Source organism: Nerophis ophidion, linkage group LG07 (genome assembly GCF_033978795.1).
Source record: "Nerophis ophidion isolate RoL-2023_Sa linkage group LG07, RoL_Noph_v1.0, whole genome shotgun sequence".
Lineage (NCBI taxonomy): Eukaryota > Metazoa > Chordata > Actinopteri > Syngnathiformes > Syngnathidae > Nerophis > Nerophis ophidion.
Window position 1 is genome coordinate 77,775,917 of NC_084617.1, and position 20,802 is coordinate 77,796,718.

At 42.7% G+C, this 20,802-nt stretch overlaps 1 protein-coding gene across 1 annotated transcript in view; it reads right to left on the reverse strand.

Moving 5' to 3' along the window:
• Positions 1–12,097, reverse strand: part of cabp1a (calcium binding protein 1a) — a 28,119-nt gene extending 16,022 nt beyond the window's left edge. Inside the window, exon 1 of the mRNA XM_061907184.1 lies at positions 11,328–12,097. Coding sequence (XP_061763168.1) covers positions 11,328–11,942 — 615 coding nt within the window. The 5' untranslated portion in view covers positions 11,943–12,097. The remainder of the gene's footprint in view (positions 1–11,327) is intronic.
• Positions 12,098–20,802: the final 8,705 nt, after the last annotated feature.

The following is a 20,802-nucleotide window of genomic DNA, read 5'->3' on the forward strand; positions in this document are numbered from 1 at the left end:
TCGTGGAATGAACCACCGTGTGTCTCGCAAAATGATCCGCATTAAGGCCAAAGAGTTGTATGCCACCGCCAGTGACACGAGAGACACCAGGGTGGTGTTTGGTGCAACGAGTGCTGCCTTCATCGATTCCTGCGTCGGAACAACTTTACCCTCAGGAGGAGAACAACTGGACAGTAGCCATTGTAACCAAATAATGAGCTGGTGCAGGCTGGTGCAAAAAGAAATATAAAAGCCTTGTGCAAATAACCGCCTGCTTCTTTTAAACGCCCGTCTCCAAACTTGATTTTGTGAAATAAACGCCTAGGCTACTATTTGGTAATATACGGTATACTAATAATTTCAAATAACATTTTTCCCTTCATTGATAGCCTTGGACTGGTGCCCAGCGGGCAGCATTCGGTGCCAGCGGAGGAAATGACGTAATCTTGCAATGTTTTAAATGTAAACATGCCGTAATATCACAAAGGATACAAAAGACTTGACTCTTGTTTGATTACTCAATCTTTTATTACAACCAAGGGAGCTTTTCTGGGTGGCAGCCGTATACCTGACATCTTCTTTGGTCTCCGGGTCCAGGAAACAGGAGCAGGAGACTCATGAGCGCTCCTCTAGACTGTAACCTTCCCTGTCGACCAGGTACTGCACATCACTACCACGTCTCCTGGAGTTCACAAAGGCGGCACAGACGGAGGACGCAGCAGGCTGGCAGAGACTGGCTTGAGGCAGGAAACGGGGCACACTCGATGATGGTTAGGCTGTAGTTGTAAGTTGATGAGCCTGTCGATTTTGAAAGATCCTACAAATCCTGGAGCCAGCTTCCTGAAAGGACCAGCCAACGGTGAGTTCCTGGAGGAGAGTCATACCTCCTGTTCCAGCTGGTACTCCCGTGCTGGGATCATGGGGCGACCAGTCAGCGTCCGGTTGCGGGCAGCAGTTTGTGCACCTCACCACAAGATGGCAGGACACCTTAGAGACATTTCTCCACAGAAGGACCTCGGACCTCTGCTCAGCTGGAACAAACGGTTTATCTGCGGGACAAGTTTTTGCCCTCTGAGAGTTCTTAACTGCACCAGACACCCTTCTCTCCACATCCAACTGGAGGTCTCCCACCACCTGGGCCACAGGACTGATGGTCTCCGGCGTGACTTCCCCCTCCGTAAGACTGTATTCTGGAGAGAGCTTTTGGTTTGATGTTGCGGGAGCCAGGTCTGTAGGTGATGGAGAAGTTAAAGCGGGTGAGGAACATGGACCAATGTGCCTGGCGGGAGTTAAGTCTCTGAGCAGTCCTGATGTTGACCAGATTCTTGCGATCAGTGAAAACCACAAATGGGGTTACTGTGGCCTCCAACCAGTGCCTCCACTGAGAGTGGTGGTAAGCAGCTCTCTATTCCTCACATCATAACTCCTCTTAGCAGTAGTGAGTTGACATGAGAAGAAGGCATATGTTTGGTGCTTCTGGTCGATTGAGGAGCGATGGGACACAACTGCTACCACTCCTGCATCCGATGCGCAGACCTCGACAAAAAACTGCAAAGTGGGAGTAACATGGATGAGTCCTGGTGCTTTGTAAACAATTGTTTAGGTCATGGAAAAAAAAACCTCTCAGCCTCCGGGGTCCAGGTAAGAGGCCCTTTGGTGGATGTGAGTCTTGTCAAAGGCTCGGCCTTGCTGCTAAAATTACGAATGAATCACCTATAAAAGTTGGCAAATCCCAAGAACATTTGCAAGTGGGTCCTTGATGTAAGAGAAAGTCAATTGCAACTGCCTGGATCTTGTAGGATCGGGTTTAAGATGACTCCCCTCCACAATGGACCCCAAAATCGACATCAGCTACGATGTCCGCTCAAGTTGAGTGAGTTACACCCGAGCTCGCTCCAGCTCCTAGCAAGCTAGCTACAGCCGCAGCAAAGCTCGCCTAGGTTGAGCTCACTACAGCTAAGCTAGCCTAGGCCGAGCTCACTACAGCCGAGCTAGCCAAGGCCGAGCTCACTGCAGCCAAGCTAGCCTAGGCCGAGCTCACTACAGCTAAGCTAGCCTAGGCCGAGCTCACTACAGCCGAGCTAGCCTAGGCCGAGCTCACTACAGCCGAGCTAGCCTAGGCCGAGCTCACTACAGCCGAGCTAGCCTAGGCCGAGCTCACTACAGCCGAGCTAGCCTAGGCCGAGCTCACTACAGCCGAGCTAGCCTAGGCCGAGCTCACTACAGCCGAGCTAGCCTAGGCCGAGCTCACTACAGCCGAGCTCGCCCAAACAGCTCCGACGCCAGCTTCAGCCGAGTTCGCCCAAAAGAGTTAAGCTTTTGCCAAAGGCCACGATCATAAATGAAACATTCAGCATATCCACAATGTTGACATCGATAGTTATATTTTGATAAAGACAGGGAAAAATGAGCTACTCGTAAAAGGCTCGTACAACAGCAACAAGCATCAGTAGACGCAAAGTTAAATTATAAAATGCGACCTTACCCAAGAAGAATGTATGCATATTTATCCGAGAGGGTCTTGATATAAATTTCCTTGACCCAGCCTCACACAAAGAAGTTGTAGACCTCCATGCTTCTCCAAGTTTTCATCTGTTTTGCTGTGTAAAAATGCTGTCTCTAGCACAATAGTTCGATACGTCTGAGAACAAGACCGACATATATAATCCTTGCTTTAACGCAACAAACCTTTTTTTAATGACGTACAGGGATTTTTTCCATTGCATATTTTGATTTTTTGCTTGTATCTGTTTTTTGAAGCCTTTTTTGTACTCAGATAGTCCGCACGCTGCTTGCTGTACAACCGCCATCTTAGCTTGGTCGGCTACCGCTGGTTTTCACTTCCGGAAAGAAGTCGCGTGTCGGAACACAAGCAGTTGAATAGTCCAACATTTGTGTCAACCAAGACCCTTTTGCAAGTCACACACAGCCTGACTGAATCATTGTTGTACTTGGGGAATGCTTTCAACTTATAAATCCTATCACTTGATTAATAACATCTGTTTTTCCCAGTCAAGTCTATTTCATGACTAATCTCTCCCTGATTTCATGGCAGCTTCAGAGAATACAACTCAAAATGGAATCACATTATAATATGACTAAGCCTATAGAGCGGGGGGTCGGCAACCCGCGGCTCTTTAGCGCCGCCCTAGTGGCTCTTTGTAGCTTTTTCAAAAATGTATGAAAAATGGAAAAAGACGAGGAAAAAAATATAAAAAATATATTTGTTGTTTTAATATAGTTTCTGTAGGAGGACAAACATGACACAAACCTCCCTAATTGTTATAAAACACACTGTTTGTATTAAACATGCTTCACTGATTCGAGTATTTGGCGAGCGCCGTTTTGTCCTACTAATTTTGGCGGTCCTTGAACGCACCGTGGTTTGTTTACATGTATAACTTTCTCCGACTTTCTAAGACGTGTTTTATGCCACTTCTTTTTCTGTCTCATTTGCTCCACCAAACTTTTAACGTTGTGCATGAATGCACAAAAGGTGAGTTTTGTTGATGTTATTGACTTGTGTGGAGTGCTAATCAGACATATTTGGTCCCTGCATGACTGCAAGCTAATCGATGCTAACATGCTATTTTGGCTAGCTGTATGTACATATTGCATCAGATTCTGATTCTGCCTCATTTGTAGCTATATTTGAGCTAATTTGGTTTCCTTTAAGTCCTCTTAATTCAATGTATATCTCATGACACTATCTGTATCCAGACATACTTGTTTTTGTATTTTTGGTCCAATATGACTCTTTCAACATTTTAGGTTGCCGACGCCTGCTATAGAGCAATGACTTGAATGTATGCAGAAAGGTGATATCAATGAAGTAAAAAGTGACGTTATAGATCTGTGAGCCAGAATGAGTCCACATAGAAATGATGCTGAAAATGGATCCAGTTGTCTGACATCACAGCTGTAGCTCCCAATAAATATTGCAGCAAGTTAAATTTGGCCACATTAGCACATGAGAGTTTTGCACCTCTGACTAGAAGATTTCATGTGCCTCAGCACATTCGACTTCAAATACAAAGCAGCGTCCCTCTGAGAAGGTCTGTAGGAGGATACATTACATAAGAAACACATTTTGTAGAAGAAACATTTTCTAGTAGGACAGACAGTGTTGGCACTTTTGTTTTTGCCTTTTACTAAAACTGATGTGTGGACTATCTTGGTATTTATGGAAGAAAATAGCACAGAATATGCAGATTTACTGTACCTGTTCATCGTGACATTTCCAAAGATTAATCAAACCACACGACCAGATGTGGTACTTTCAGTTTGGCCTCTGTCCTGGGAAATGGTTTGTACTTGTTTAGCGCTTTTCTACCCCTTTTTAAAAAGGAGCCCAAAGCGCTTTGACAGTATTTCCACATTCCCACACTGACAGTGTATAAATTAATGCAATGCTTCCAAACCATTGTGCCGCGGAATACAAGTGCAGAGATCATCAGGTCACCATCTTCAAACTTTGCTTTCTTAAATTTATTGGTGTTTCTCACCTTCTTTATCAGAGTGCTGAGATTTTCAACTTTATTTGTTCTCATTGTGGATTATTTTATAGACATACTACTATGATAATCCTTTGTGAATTGGTTCCGGACTGGTCGCGAGAAACACATTTCCGCAAAGTAGGAATTGTGAATTATAGAACTACTATTTTTATAGCTAGAGCATAAAAAAATGTTTACAAGCTTCGAAACACGTTTTCCAACATTATGAGAGCACTTGAGACAAGAAATAACAGCATTTAGTCACACGTCTTTTATATACTATATGTATATATGTACTGTATAAATAGACATACATACATATTCACATATATAGGTACATACTTTGTGTTAAGTGAAGTGAAGTATATTTATATAGCGCTTTTCTCTAGTGACTCAAAGCGCTTTACATAATGAAACCCAATATCTAAGTTACATTTAAAGCAGTGTGGGTGGCACTGGGAGCAGGTGGGTAAAGTGTCTTGCCCAAGGACACAACGGCAGTGACTAGGATGGCGGAAGCGGGAATCGAACCTGCTGGCACGGCCACTCTACCAACCGAGCTATACTGCCCCACGGTAAAACCATTTGTTTCTAAGTAATTTATGAGTAGGTTATTATATTACCATTTATTTAGTATAGTATGTTAAACATTGGTTAAATTCAAGTTGCAGATTCAAAGTCAAACTCCAATGTGTACAGCGGATCAAAAACAATCATTTGACGAGTCAATTAATCAAATAAATATTTGCTGCCTCGTGGAGTATTTTAAATATTTTTTAGTTTTATGGAGGTTAATATTTTGTGTTTATTACAAACGCTGTTTTGACACTGAATTTATGTAACAATTTTTTTTTGTACATGTGCATCAAATTATGCTGACTATTTCAGTGAAAACTATTCGGTTGACAGTAGTGTGTGTTTAAAAAATTAATTGTTTTAAAATTCAGGAGATACGAAAAATTGTGTTTAAAAATTCAGTGTTTTAGAACTTGTTGTACAAAAACTCAGTGTAAAAAAAACAAAATTTGCTGCTTCAAGACGCGATATATTAAGACTGAAGCGATCAATCCCGTCTCACAGCCAGCCAATAAGGAGTCAAGTTTGAAGTCACATGACACGGGTCATACAAAAAGGCTGGTAATGAAACACGACATGCGGCCACGCCATGAAATCTGCTTTATGTCCACACACATTTTGCTCCCACATTTTTTCCCACTAAACATTGAAAGTTCACAAACTTCAAACGTAAATAAACGTAGTTACATAAATTCAGTGTAAAGAAAAAGAAACATTCATATTTTATCCGTCCATTTTTCTACCGCTTATTCCCTTTTGGTGTCGCGGGGGGCGCTGGCGCCTATCTCAGCTACAATCGGGCGGAAGGCGGGGTACACCCTGGACAAGTTGCCACCTCATCGCAGGGCCAACACAGATAGACAGACAACATTCACACACTAGGGACCATTTAGTGTTGCCAATCAACCTATCCCCAGGTGCATGTCTTTGGAGGTGGGAGGGGCCTATTCCCAGGTGCATGTCTTTGGAAGTGGGAGGGGCCTATCCCCAGGTGCATGTCTTTGGAGGTGGGAGGGGCCTATCCCCAGATACATGTCTTTGGAGGTGGGAGGGGCCTATCCCCAGGTGCATGTCTTTGGAGGTGGGAGGGGCCTATACCCAGGTGTATGTCTTTGGAGGTGGGAGGGGCCTATCCCCAGGTGCATGTCTTTGGAGGTGGGAGGAGCCTATCCCCAGGTGCATGTCTTTGGAGGTGGGAGGGGCCTATACCCAGGTGCATGTCTTTGGAGGTGGGAGGGGCCTATCCCCAGGTGCATGTCTTTGGAAGTGGGAGGGGCCTATCCCCAGATACATGTCTTTGGAGGTGGGAGGGGCCTATCCCCAGATACATGTCTTTGGAGGTGGGAGGGGCCTATCCCCAGGTGCATGTCTTTGGAGGTGGGAGGAAGCCGGAGTACCCGGAGGGAACCCACGCAGTCACGGGGAGAACATGCTAACTCCACACAGAAAGATCCCGAGCCTGGATTTGAACCCAGGACTGCAGGACCTTTGTATTGTGAGGCAGACGCACTAACCCCTCTGCCACCGTGATGCCCAACATTCATATTAAATACACACATTGACTTCCATATATTTCTATAGGTGAAGAAACCAACTAGTTGTTGAAGTACGATGTTTGGCTGGATGATCAGCGACACATCAAAGGCATAACAGCTCAAAGCTTTGGTGAACATTTGCAACGTAAACAAGAGTCATATGACGACGGTGCCCAGGAAAAGTGAGGTACCACAATCTATGTTCATTTATCTACGCCAGCAAGGTTTTGTGACTGGTAGAACAATTAAATGCTCGGCTACTAGATAGCAGAAGGTAAATACTTTTAAGGTGTATATGCAGCGGAAGCGGTAGCTCCCTCCTATCTTGCCGATTGTATTGTACCATATGTCCCGGCAAGAAATCTGCGTTCCAAGGACTCCGGCTTATTAGTGATTCCCAAAGCCCAAAAAAAGTCTGCGGGCTATAGAGCGTTTTCATTTCGGGCTCCAGTACTCTGGAATGCCCTCCCGGTAACAGTTCGAGATGCCACCTCAGTAGAAGCATTTAAGTCTCACCTTAAAACTCATTTGTATACTCTAGCCTTTAAATAGACTCCCTTTTTAGACCAGTTGATCTGCCGTTTCTTTTCTTTTTCTCCTATGTCCCACTCTCCCTTGTGGAGGGGGTCCGGTCCGATCCGGTGGCCATGTACTGCTTGCCTGTGTATCGGCTGCTGATCCGCCTCCGCTTGGGATGGTTTCCTGCTGGCTCCGCTGTGAACGGGACTCTCGCTGCTGTGTTGGATCCGCTTTGGACTGGACTCTCGCGACTGTGTTGGATCCATTATGGATTGAACTTTCACAGTATCATGTTAGACCCGCTCGACATCCATTGCTTTCCTCCTCTCCAAGGTTCTCATAGTCATCATTGTCACCGACGTCCCACTGGGTGTGAGTTTTCCTTGCCCTTATGTGGGCCTACCGAGGATGTCGTAGTGGTTTGTGCAGCCCTTTGAGACACTAGTGATTTAGGGCTATATAAGTAAACATTGATTGATGATTGATACTTCAACTTAAAAGTGTTTTGAGCTAAGAGCTGTCCCTCGGCTAATTGGAATGCATTAAACTGCAAGCAAAAATCTGAGTTACAAGCATCCCCGCCATGAGTCGGCCTAGCAAATGTCTCAGTGAGCTCCGTCTGTTCTTACTGGGCTAGCATTTTGCAACTTACTCACAGTAACATTTTTTAAAGCAAAAAATATAACAAGATCACCCCCTGCTGGCTTATGTTGCCATCAGTGGTTGAACAGAACAGATAGAAAGATATTTAGCACTTTATTTATTCCTTCAGGAGAGTTCCCTCAGGAAAATTAAAAACACATTTGTTTGACAATTATTTATATTGTTCACAATGACTAAGTTGATTTTTATTGGCCTGAATAAAATGGTGTCTACTCACCCTGTCTTGTCAACAAGTGTCAACAACGCAGGGAATGCGTACAAAAGCAGACCAAGAGAAGCGACAAGTTGCAATTGTGTTGTTGTGATAGAATATACATTTAATGACAGCTAACGCTAGCTATCCAAATTGCTATTAATAAAGAGTTAAAGTAGCAAATATTGTCACACACACACTAGGTGTGGTGAAATGACTCTCTGCATTTGACCCATCACCATGTGCACCCCCTGGGAGGTGAGGGGAGCAGTGAGCGGCAGAGTGGGCCGCACTCAGGAATCATTTGGTGATTTAACCCCCAATTCCAAGCCTTGATGCTGAGTTCCAAGCAGGGAGGTCATGGCTCCCATTTTTATAGTCTTTGTTATGACTAGGCTGGGGTTTGAACTCACAACCTACCCATTGAGGGCGGACACTCCAACCACAAGGCCAATGAGCTAACCAACAACACCTAAAGCTAATGCACATGCATGTGTCACGTATGTACGTACTTACATCATTAAGTAGGATAATAGGATGGACATAGCGTGTAAAATACATTTCAAATTGGTGCCCTCAGGGCATCTAAAAGTGTTGCAAACAACTACTGTTACTTTAAGCCAGAGATCGACATAACTTTATTTTCCATCCATAGGAAAGAAAAAAGTGAGCGAGAAGGACAGTGCTGAGAAGAAGTGGATGATATTTATTGAATTAAAAAAGAATTCATCAAAAACACGGCCAAGTGTGTAGCCAACATGGCAAAGCAATTGTAGCACTATTAGTCTGCACCACACTGACGCAGAATGAGTCTAAGAATGATAAAATAATGGTGGATATTTGAAAATACGGAGAAGCTGCAGCTGATGATGTATTTGACGGATGAGGCCCGCCACCAGGTTTTTTCCGGCCCGCGTGATGATTTTGCCAAGTATTAAAATGAGATGTTTTTTTTTAACTGCTGTTCTAATGTGTCCACTAGATGTCACAATAGCAATTCTGTTAGGCAAGCAAACGCTTTATACCGGAGTCAAGCAAGAGGTACACAGTGAAGGGTGACTGTGGCTCCTCCTCCTCCACCCACATGACACTTAAAACCTGCTGTTTTATGTCTTCTGCTTGGACCACATGGTCATTTAGCACCTTCCTTGGCCCAAAATGTCTGTCACACACCAGAAAAGTCAACTAACCCTTTTGAATAGTTTTACCTCCATTTCTTAGGGTTTGTTGAGTTAGCACTGGATGGATATGTGGACGTGACAAAGGAGGTGTTTGATACCTAAAAGAGTTTACATGTTGTGTTTTATGTCCAATCCCAGAAAGACTGTGACTTAAAGTTGAATCCTGGCTTTGTAGATTCACTGAGACCAGGTCTAAGTTTGTTGTGTTTTTGAAGCTGCACCAATTTCCTCAGAATTCTCAACACATTTGAAGTGTTTTGTCCAGAGGATTATTCGTGATTTGTACGTTTTCAGAAGGTGCTTCTTCTATTTTTGGCCAAAGTAAAACAAAAGAAAACAACCTGAAGTTGTCTTTATTTTTATTTGTTTTGTCCTGTCCAGCTTCTCAGACAAATCATATAGTAGATGTAGATGATCTATATCTGCTCTACACATTGACTTTACAAAAGAGAAGTCTCTGTTACTTCTATTGTTGCCTTATTTGTATTTGACTTTATTCAATGTATTTATATTATTATTTGGTGCGGCCGGGCCAGAGCAGGAGGGGACAGACAGAGAAAAGAAGGAAGACAGAGGGGGAAATTGTGGGGACAAGACAGAGACGACGAGGACAACAACAACAGCAGCAAACAACAATAACATAACACCATCAGTAAATATGATATGTACAAATAAGATGGTAAAAGTGATAGCAAAGAAGCTGTTAGTGAAATAAATAATACAGAAATGACAGAGCAATATTACACAACAAATAAAATAGATATATCACTATTGATAATTAATAATAACAATACTTACCTCTATTATCAACAATACAATTGTTCAAATATGTAATAACTTGAAATACAAAAGAAAGAAGATAAATGGAGGGGAAGAAAGAACTATAATAAACTTGTAGATTGTTATAGTAACAATAGGTTAAGCTTTGTCAGTGTGCCATGTGTTAGCCAGTTTACCCTAGGGCAACAAGGTCAATAGATGTTTGATGAAACGTGATTATATGCATGGATGTATGTATGTATGGATATCAGGGTTTCCCACACATTCATTTCTTTCGTGGCGGCCCACACGTACAGTGAATGTATATATGTATGTGTATATGTATGTTTATACATTGAATGTATATGTACAGTATGTATATATGTATGTTTATACAGTGAATGTATATGTACAGTATGTGTATATGTATGTTTGTACAGTGAATGTACTGTATATGTACATGGAAGTATAACTGTTTGTATATAGTATATAATTGGTACAAAAGGTTTAAGTAACACGTGTAGAAGGATATTTCACATGTCTTTACTGTGTACATAATTGAACAGTGTTTATGTTGTGTACAAGGTGTATTTATTATATGTTGTGAAAAGGAAATTTCATATTTTTAGGAAGTTAAATGATAAATGGGTTGTACTTGTATAGCGCTTTTCTACCTTCAAGGTACTCAAAGCGCTTTGACACTACTTCCACATTTACCCATTCACACACTGATGGAGGGAGCTGCCATGCAAGGCGCTAACCAGCACCCATCAGGAGCAAGGGTGAAGTGTCTTGCTCAGGACACAACGGACGTGACGAGGTTGGTACTAGGTGGGGATTGAACCAGGGACCCTCGGGTTGCGCACGGCCACTCTTCCACTGCACCACGCTGTCCCTAAGTTCATCTTGTCTTTGCCATTGCTTACAGGGTTAGGCACAATAAGTGTTCAACTTCAGCCTAACCCCTTCCGCTCTGCAACATTTTCAATGTATGAATGTAAAACTGTTTGTGTATTTTGTTGACCACATGTTTGTTTGTATATTGAATAAATGAAGAATGGAGTTGCCTTTATTTTTAGGTCATCATGCCATGATTTTACCATCCCGGCCCACTTAGGAATAGATTGTCCTCCATGTTGCCCCTGACCTCAAATGACTTTGACAAACCTGCCATAAAGGATGGGGAACGATGATGGACGAATGTGCGCCATAAAATAATGTATATATTTGTTTTAATGTGCGCCATTAAATAATGTCTATATTTGTTTTAATGTGCTCCATAAAATAATGTATATATTTGTTTTAATGTGCTCCATAAAATAATGTCTATATTTGTTTTAATGCAAGCGTCAAGTGTAAAGGTCAGTCTAGTCAACTGGTAAAGTTGCAAAAATAAGAATACTTTGGACAATATTCGAAGTCTTACCTGACCAAAGAGTGAATGAAGGACGGAACGTAAATTGACGTCCGAGGCTGAAGACGCGGCGCTGGACCTCCGCGAGCGCCGGGAAGAGGAGCTGGACGGCGGCACAGGAGAGCTGGCGGCAACCTGACAGCCGCTTTTCCCCGCAGCGACTCTCCTCCGCTCCCGGGGCTCACAGAGCGGAGTCCTGTCGTCGTGGCTGTCCGGAAAAGACGGCACCCTGGGGGGCGGGCGAGCGCGGCAACGTCGCGGAGGTTCGGCTTCCGGTGGTCCGAGCGCCGCTTGTCGCTCCTCGCGGTTGTGCTTCCTGCGGTGATGTCGGTGCGCGCCGCGGCCGCCGTCCTCGTCAGCATCAGCCGCGTCCTGGCGAGCAGCCGCGTGGGAGCCACACTTGACCCGCGGCGACTCACCTCCGTCCGTCACGGGCGAGGAGGGGCGGCAGAGAGGACGGCGGCCACTCACCTCGCTCTCCGCGGGCAGACAACTAGCCTGCTCGGCGGCGCGGTGGTGGCGGTGCGGATGGTGACTGCGCGGACGCTGGTGGACCTGCGGGGGTCTTCTGGAGGACGATTTCAGCAAGGAGGTCGTGGAGTCAGATGGCGGGAAGGAAGAACTCATGGCTGCGGGTCTGCACTCTTGTCTCGTGTCATGGAGGCTGAGTGCTCGCCACGTCACGTGGCCTTTCCCGCCATTGTCCACACCTTTTCTCCCGCGCGGGATAAATTACACCTGCTATGTGTGTGTATGGTGAGAGTGTGTGTGTATGTGTGTGTGTTTGTTTGTGTGTTCGTGTGCGCGCGCACTTTACGTGCACTGCAAGCCAATGGCAGCAGAGGACATGCTGCAAATATTAAAGTCCTACTGAAAGCCACTACTAGCGACCACGCAGTCTGATAGTTTATATATCAATGATGAAATATTAACATTGCAACACATGCCAATACGGCCGCTTTAGTTTAATAAATTGCAATTTTAAATTCCGCGCGAAGTATCCTGTAGAAAACGTCTCGGTATGATGACGTCACGGATTGTAGCGGACATTTTGATCCAGCACCGATCCCAGTTATAAGTCGTCTGCTTTAATCGCATAATTCCACAGTATTCTGGACATCTGTGTTGCTGAATCTTTTGCAATTTGTTCAATTAATAATGGAGACGTCAAAGAAGAAAGCTGCAGGTAGGGAGCGGTGTATTACAGCCGTTTTTAGCAGCACAAACACAGCCGGTGTTTCCTTGTTTACATTCCCGAAAGCTGACGTGAAGATTTACTATGGAACAGAGCAGTCAAGCGAACATGGTTCCCGACCACATATCGACTGGCAGGTTTCGGTGAGAAAACGGTGGCAATAAGTCGGTTCTTACCGTAGACATGAGCGGAGAGTTTGTGTCTTTCTTCCTGGTGCTGTGGACTCTCTTGCCTCCTTCGACCGGCCGCCCCCGACAGTCGGATGCTTACACTGTGGAGGGGGGGGGGGGGGGGGGGGGTCTCAGCCTGGCTACCTTCCCTTGTCAAGAAACGTGGCTTCCCACAGAGACACTGGCAGTCACCACACCACTCCGACTTTCAGGTACAACCATATAATCTCACTAAAACACTAGTAACACAATAAGCAGATAAGGGATTTTCCAGAATTATCAAGAGTAAATGTGTCTAATAACATCTGAAATGCTCCCACTGCCCTTTTAAAAAAAAATTTTTTTCTAGTCCTTCACTCTCACTTTCCTCATTCACGAAGCTTTCATCCTCACTCAAATTGAATGGGAAATAGTCGCTTTCTCGTTCCAAATCTCTCTCGCTGCTGGTGGCTATGATTATAAACAATGTTCAGATGTGAGGAGCTCCACAACCCGTGACATCACGCGCACATCGTCTGCTACTTCCTGTACAGGCAAGGCTTTTTTATTAGCCACCAAAAGTTGCAAACTTTATCGTGGATGTTCTCTACTAAATCCTTTCAGCAAAAATGTGGCAATGTGGCGAAATGATGAAGTATGACACATAGAATGGAGCTGCTATCTCCGTTTAAATAAGAACATCTCATTTCTGTAGGCCTTTAAATACACATAATAATATATTGAAACATACAGCTGTGTACTAAAATCACAACAATACTCAGGAATCAGAAGATGAGGAGGATGACGACGATGAGGAGCCTGCTTCCCATGCAAGCTCACCTCCAGTCAAAGAAGAACCAAATATATATATTAATTACAACATGAAAAGTGAAAACATATGGCAGAATAGTCTCAGTAATTATTATTGTGTTTGTGCCGTTAAAATGGTCGTTCGTACTATTTTAGATTTTTAGAGGATTAGAAGATTATTCTTAAGGTCAATACAAGGTCACCACGATCATCAGCCCTACAGTTGCTCGGAATCAAACCAACATACACTATATTGCTCAAGGTTATCAGCCACCTGCTTTGACTCTCATATGAAGTTGAAGTGCCATCCCATTCCTAACCCATAGGGTTCAATATGACCTTTTGTAGCTATTACAGCTTCAACTCTCCTGGGAAGGCTGTCCACAAGGTTGCCGAGTGTGTTTATAGCCATGTTCCACCATTCTTCCAAAAGCACATTGGTGAGGTCACACACTGATGTTGGTGGAGAAGGCCTGGCTCTCAGTCTCTGTTCTAATTCATCCCAAAGGCATTCTATCAGGTTCAGGTCAGGACTCTGTGCAGGCCAGTCAAGTTTATCCACACCAGACTGTCATTCATGTCTTTATGAACTTTGCTTTGTGCACTGGTGCAGTCATGTTGGAAGAGGAAGGGGCCCGCTCCAAACTGTTCTCACAAGGTTGGGAGCATGGAATTGTCCAAAATGTTTTGGTATCCTGGAGCATTCAAAGTTCCTTTCACTGGAACTAAGGGGCCAAGCCCAACTGCTGAAAAACAACCCCACATCAAAATTCCTCCTTCACCAAATTTCACATTCTTACCACTTGGTGGCTGAGTTGCTGTTGTTCCCAAACTTTTCCATTTTCTTATAATAAAGGCAATAGTTGACTTTGGATTATTTAGGAGCGAGGAAATCTCACGACTGGATTTGTTGCACATGTGGCATCCTATGACAGTTCCACGCTGGAAATCACTGAGAGCGACCCATTCTTTCACAAATGTTTGATTTTATACACCTGTGGCTGGGCCAAGTAATTAGGACACCTGATTGGCATTGTCTTGCTGAAAATAAGCAGGGGCGTCCATGATAACATTGCTTGGATGGCCGCATATGTTGCTCCAAAAGCTGTATGTACCTTTCAGCATTAATGGTGCCTTCACAGATGTGTAAGTTACCCATGCCTTGGCCACTAATACACCCCCATACCATCACACATGTGTAAGTTACCCATGCCTTGGCCACTAATACACCCCCATACCATCACACATGTGTAAGTTACCCATGCCTTGGCCACTAATACACCCCATACCATCACACATGTGTAAGTTACCCATGCCTTGGCCACTAATACACCCCCATACCATCACACATGTGTAAGTTACCCATGCCTTGGCCACTAACACACCCCCATACCATCACACATGCTGACTTTTGAACTTTGCGCCTACAGCAATCTGAATGGTTTCTTTTCCTTTTTGGTCTGGAGGACACAACATCCACAGTTTGTATAAACAATTTGAAATGTGGACTAGTCAGACCACAGAACACTTTTCCACTTTGCATCAGTCCATCTTAGATGAGCTCAGGCCCAGCGTAGCCGGCAGCGTTTCTGGGTGTTGTTGATAAATGGCTTTCGCTTTGCATAGTAGAGTTCTACCTTGCACTTACAGATGTAGTGACCAACTGTAGTTACTGACAGTGGTTTTCTGAAGGGTTCCCCTAGCTCATGTGGTGATATCCTTCACACACTGATGTCACTTTTTGATGCAGTAGCGTCTGAGGGATCCAAGGTCACGGGCATTCAATGTTACATGCAGTGACTTCTCCAGATTCTCTAAACCTTTTGATTATATTATGGAGCATAGATGGTGAAATCCCTAACTTTCTTGAAATAGTTTACTGCGAAATGTTGTTCTTCATGTTGTTGTTGACAAAGTGGTGACCCTCGCCCTGTCCTTGTTTGTGAATGAGTGAGCATTTCATGGAAGCTGCTTTTATAGCCAATCATGGCACCCACCTGTTCCCAATTAGCCTGCTCACCTGTGGGATGTTCCAAATAAGTGTTTGATGAGCATTCCTCAACTTTCTCACTCTTTTTTGCCACTTGTGCCAGCTTTTTCGAAACACATTGCAGGCATCAAGTTCCAAATGAGCTAATATTTGCATATAATAACGTTTCTTGGTGTGAAGATGAAATATCTTGTCTTTGCAGTCTATTCAGTTGAATATAAGTTGAAAAGGATTTGTTGTATTCTCTTTTTATTTAGCATTTACACAAGGTGACAACTTCACTGCTTTTGGGCTTTTGTAGAATCACAATAGATACAAACATGTTACGGTGCAATTTCCTTCATCTGTTTTGTCCCAGAGGACTGGACTACTCTTTTATGACAGGATGCCCATAAAGGTGGCACTTCTGGCAACAGCTGGTCAAATAATGTTCTTCACACATGAGTGAATGCAGTTCAAAATGTCAACCAAGGAAGAAAGAGAATCTCAGTACTGGAATGAAGAGAACAATGTTGATGCATGGTTTATTTCCCCACTCTGTGCACCAAACGTTTATTGTGGAAAACAATAACACATCATAAGACATAGTTTATATTCAAAAGTTGCTCGTAAAGACTTTTGAAGGCACTGTCACTGTCACTTGTGTGTTTATGCATTCAGACACCACAGGACCAAGCAGGACACTATCACTACAGCGTGGTGACAGCTGTCAAACATCTAAGACCAAAACTTCACCTTTGACAGTCAAATAGTTTCTCCCTACTACCACTTACACCAGGCACCAATGTACTGTAATCACCAACTCAGACAACAGAGGGCGCTCTTGCCTTTGCACAAGCAGGCTTTCTTTGTGTTTCTCCAAATGTAAACAAAACGTCCCATCATCAAGTGTAGAGAACAAACTTCTTGATGATGTTCTCTATCCGCAGTCATAAATCCAAATTGAAACCCACACCACGCAAAGTGAGTGCCATCGTTCTCAGATGGTGTGAACATCCAAGTTGATTGCAATGCATTCATGAAGCTGCTCCAAGTAATGGAACTGCTGCCACAAAACGGCCCCACATGTACATCAAAGCAATATGGATTATAGTCAGACTGGCTGTTTTGAGGCCATGCACATCGTCAAAACTAAATATCACAGAGCAGGAATACAAAGTGGTACCTCAGTTTTCGTTAGCAAATAGTTCCAAAAGGTGTGATGAAGACCGAGCTGTATGAAAACAGAAATAATATAATTTTATATGCAGAAAACAATGCGAAATATTTGTAAATGATGAAAAAAAAAATGGATGAATGAACATTCGACCAAGCGGACACTGCTTTCTTTCTCCACTGCAATAATGTGTCTCACCTTCTTCATCAATGTGCTGACTCGGGAAATAACGATTAATGGTATTATTAATAAACTGCAGCTTTAAGTTGAAATCACCATAAAGCCATGATTGATGAACAAACTTTGATTAACTCTGGGACTATTTCTGCTGGAGAAGCAAGATAGAAGATAGCCCAACTAATGGCTGGCTAGCTTAAAGGCTAACAGAAATACAGGAGACATTCACCATGTTTTTCCTGACCTGACGTATATTCCACTCTTGAGCACCGTATAACAGATAAACCACAGCAACCTCGACTAATATATATATATATATATATATATATATACATATAGATACACACACATATATATATACACATATATATATATATATATATATATATATATATATATATATACACATATATATATATATATATATATATATATATATATATATATATATATATATACACATATATATATATATATATATATATATATATATATATATATATATATATATATATATATATATACCTTGATTGGATTATCCAGAAAATAGTACTCGATATCGTGGTAGAGCGCAATATGTAGGTGTGGGAAAAATCACAAGACTACTTCATCTCTACAGAACTGTTTCATGAGGGGTTCCCTCAATCATCAGGAGATTTGAGGAAACCCCTCATTTTTCCCACACCTACATATATATATATATATATATATATATATATACATACATATATATATATATACATACATACTGTATATATATACATACTGTATGTATATATATAAATACACACATACACATATATATATATATATATACTGTATGTATGAATATACATACACATATATATATTTACATATATACATATGTATTTAAACATACTGTATGTATACACACATATATATACACACACACGTGTATATATACATAAATATATATATATATATACACGTGTATATTTATATATATATATAAACACATAATTTAGTTTAAAAAAAAAAACTGTGGTATGAAACCCCTAGCCCTGACACTTGCAACTTTTTTTGGGCCGAAGGTGGCTTATTTTGCAGTCATACTCAATAAGAAAAGCACAAAGACTGACACCTACAACCAGTGGCATTATTTGACTGGGCACTTGATTTTTTGCAAGGATTGGAAAGACAACGGACAAGTTTAGTAGGTTGCAATGTCCAGCCATACCATTACCCAGACCAAATACTGCCCAAAAACTGGGGCGGTATTTTGGCCAATCATATGAAACAAGGGGCGTACGAAAACTCAGGTACCACCGTACTGCAGTATTTTGCAAAATCTCCAAGTTTTGGATCAACAAATAAAGTGCACTGCAACTCAAGACAACACCTTACTTATCAGAATTCTTCAAAACACACCAGAAGATCATTGTTTCCCCCCGGTTTAACCTCCACCCCCACATATTTACAGGATTAGAAAGGTAATATCAAATACTAACAAATGACAAGAGTTTAGCAAATTGAACACAAAGGTTGTTTGTCCACAGGGCAACTTACATGATCCAAGCAGGGATGTGCTTTTTCAACCAGGAGCTCAGCAGAATGAAGCCAGCCCACAAGCAGGAGTCATGAGCTCTGTAAACATTCATGGCAGGACTGACACTCCGATCATACGCCACGGGAGTAACACTGGGCAAATATAAGGGGCATTCCACTCAATTGGTGCCATTCGCCTTTTGTCTGGAAAATGTTAAAATGCACAACAAAAATATATGTTTTTAAATGAGCAAAGTGGATTGTATATTTAATAAATAACATTTTAATTGTATTTTTGTTTTTTACTCCTCATCCTAACCAGATTTTAAGTTGATTTTCTTTAAAAAAGAAAAACTCAAATCACACTTAAGTCGTGTCCCTGGATTTTCACTCAGTCATGTTACCCTTACACACATCTGTTTTTACACGATGTATTTATTCTCTACCTTTTCACAGAAAGAAATACATGTATTGCATGCAATTGTTTACTGTGGAGGGACGCAGGCGACGGGCTGAGAGAAACTGTCCTGACCAAGATGGAGGCCAGGAGGCGGCGCATGCGGCGCAGAGGAGAGGCGTGACGCACGACAGCAGCAATCTGAGTCAGGTGCGTACAACACACACCTGCTCACAATCTCTCCATCTGCTGCTGCAGCATAAGAAGGGCGAGGGAGGAACGATCGTGGCAGAGTTAGGAGAGGAACTACCCGGCACAAAAGACCACGAGAGTGACAACAGAGACTAGTCCAAAGATGCCACCTCGCGGCAGACGCAGCAACCGGCAACCGAAAGGCGGGCGGAGACGAGTAGGACCGAAGGTCGTGCTAGAAATTGGCGCGATCGGCGGGAACGAAGGCACATTCATTGAAATAATAAACGAGTGTCAAGCCTGCTACCATGCGTCTTGCATCGATGGTCACGGCAACCCGCACAAAGACGGCAGGAAGTCCGTCACACTTACCTTTTATACTTTAATAATATTCAGTAATTAATATTATTCATTACTGAAATAAGTGACCTACTCAGTGGTCTAGTGGTTAGAGTGTCCGCCCTGAGATGGGTAGGTTGTGAGTTCAAACCCCAGCAGAGTCATAGCAAAGACTATAAAAATGGGAGCCATGACCTCCCTGCTTGGCACTCAGCATCAAGGCTTGGAATTGGGGGTTAAATCACCAAAAATGATTCCCGGGCGTGGCCACCACTGCTGCTCACTGCTCCCCTCACCTCCCAGGGGGTGATCAAGGGTCATGGGTCAAATGCAGAGGACACATTTCACCACACCTAGTGTGTGTGTGACAATCATTGCTACTTTAACTTATATATTATACATTTCAAAATGTATTATTGTTCAAATTAAAATAATCACTTAAATGTCTGTTTGACTTATGATTTCAAAGGAAGTTATCCACTGTAAAAATGACCATAGATTTTTACGGTAAAGATCTGGCAGCTTAGTACCATAAAAAAAAAACAGTGGCACAATTTTTCCATTTCTTGTAAATGCTGTAAAAAACACAATTTTGCAGTAAAATTTGAGTATCAAGTGATTATGTTTTGTATTGATGATTAAGAATGTTTCTTTTTCTTTTTTCTGTCAAATACCGTATTTTCCAGACTATAAGGAGCCCTTACAATCCTTTTTCTCCCTCAAAACTCGACAGTGCGCCTAATAACCCGGTGTGCCAAATGTAAGGAAGAAGTTTGGGTGAGGTACCCAATTTAATTGGTATATGGTGTAAGGATAAGTGTGACCATTAGATGGCAGTCAAACATAAGAGATATGTGTAGACTGCACTGTGATGGCAATATGACTCAAGTAAACAACACCAACATAGTACATGTTCCATTGAAAATATAGAACATTACACACTCAATCTATCAAAATGTTTTAGTGGGACTTTGGTAAGTTATGAAGCCACGCCGCTTGAAGGATTGTCTGCGCATTAAACAAACACGTATTATTATGGTGTGTGGATAAGGTAAGACATGTTATCTGGCGTTTTGTTATATCATGCAAAAATATTTTTTCTTACCTTCTGGTACCTGCTGATCTGTATTTGGGATCTGCATAAGTCCAGAACATGTGTGCACATTCATTCTCCACTGTTGCCATTTTTAACACAAAGTAGTGTAGGGGCGGCATGGCGTAGTGGGTAGAGCGGAGGGTTGCAAGTTCGCTTCCCACCTATTGACATCCAAATCGCTGCCGTTGTGACCTTGGGCAGGACAATTCACCCTTTGCCCCCAGTGCCGCTCACACTGATGAATGATGAATGAATGACAGGTGGTGGTCGGCGGGGCCGTAGGCACAAACTGGCAGCCACGCTTCCGTCAGTCTACCCCAGGGCAGCTGTGGCTACTGATGTAGCTTACCACCACCAGGTGTGAATGAATGATGGTTCCCACTTCTCTGTGAGCACTTTGAGTGTTTAGAAAAGCGGGATATAAATCTAAGTTATTTTTTTTTAGTGTAAAGTTCAGTGACACTTTAGTATGGGGAACAT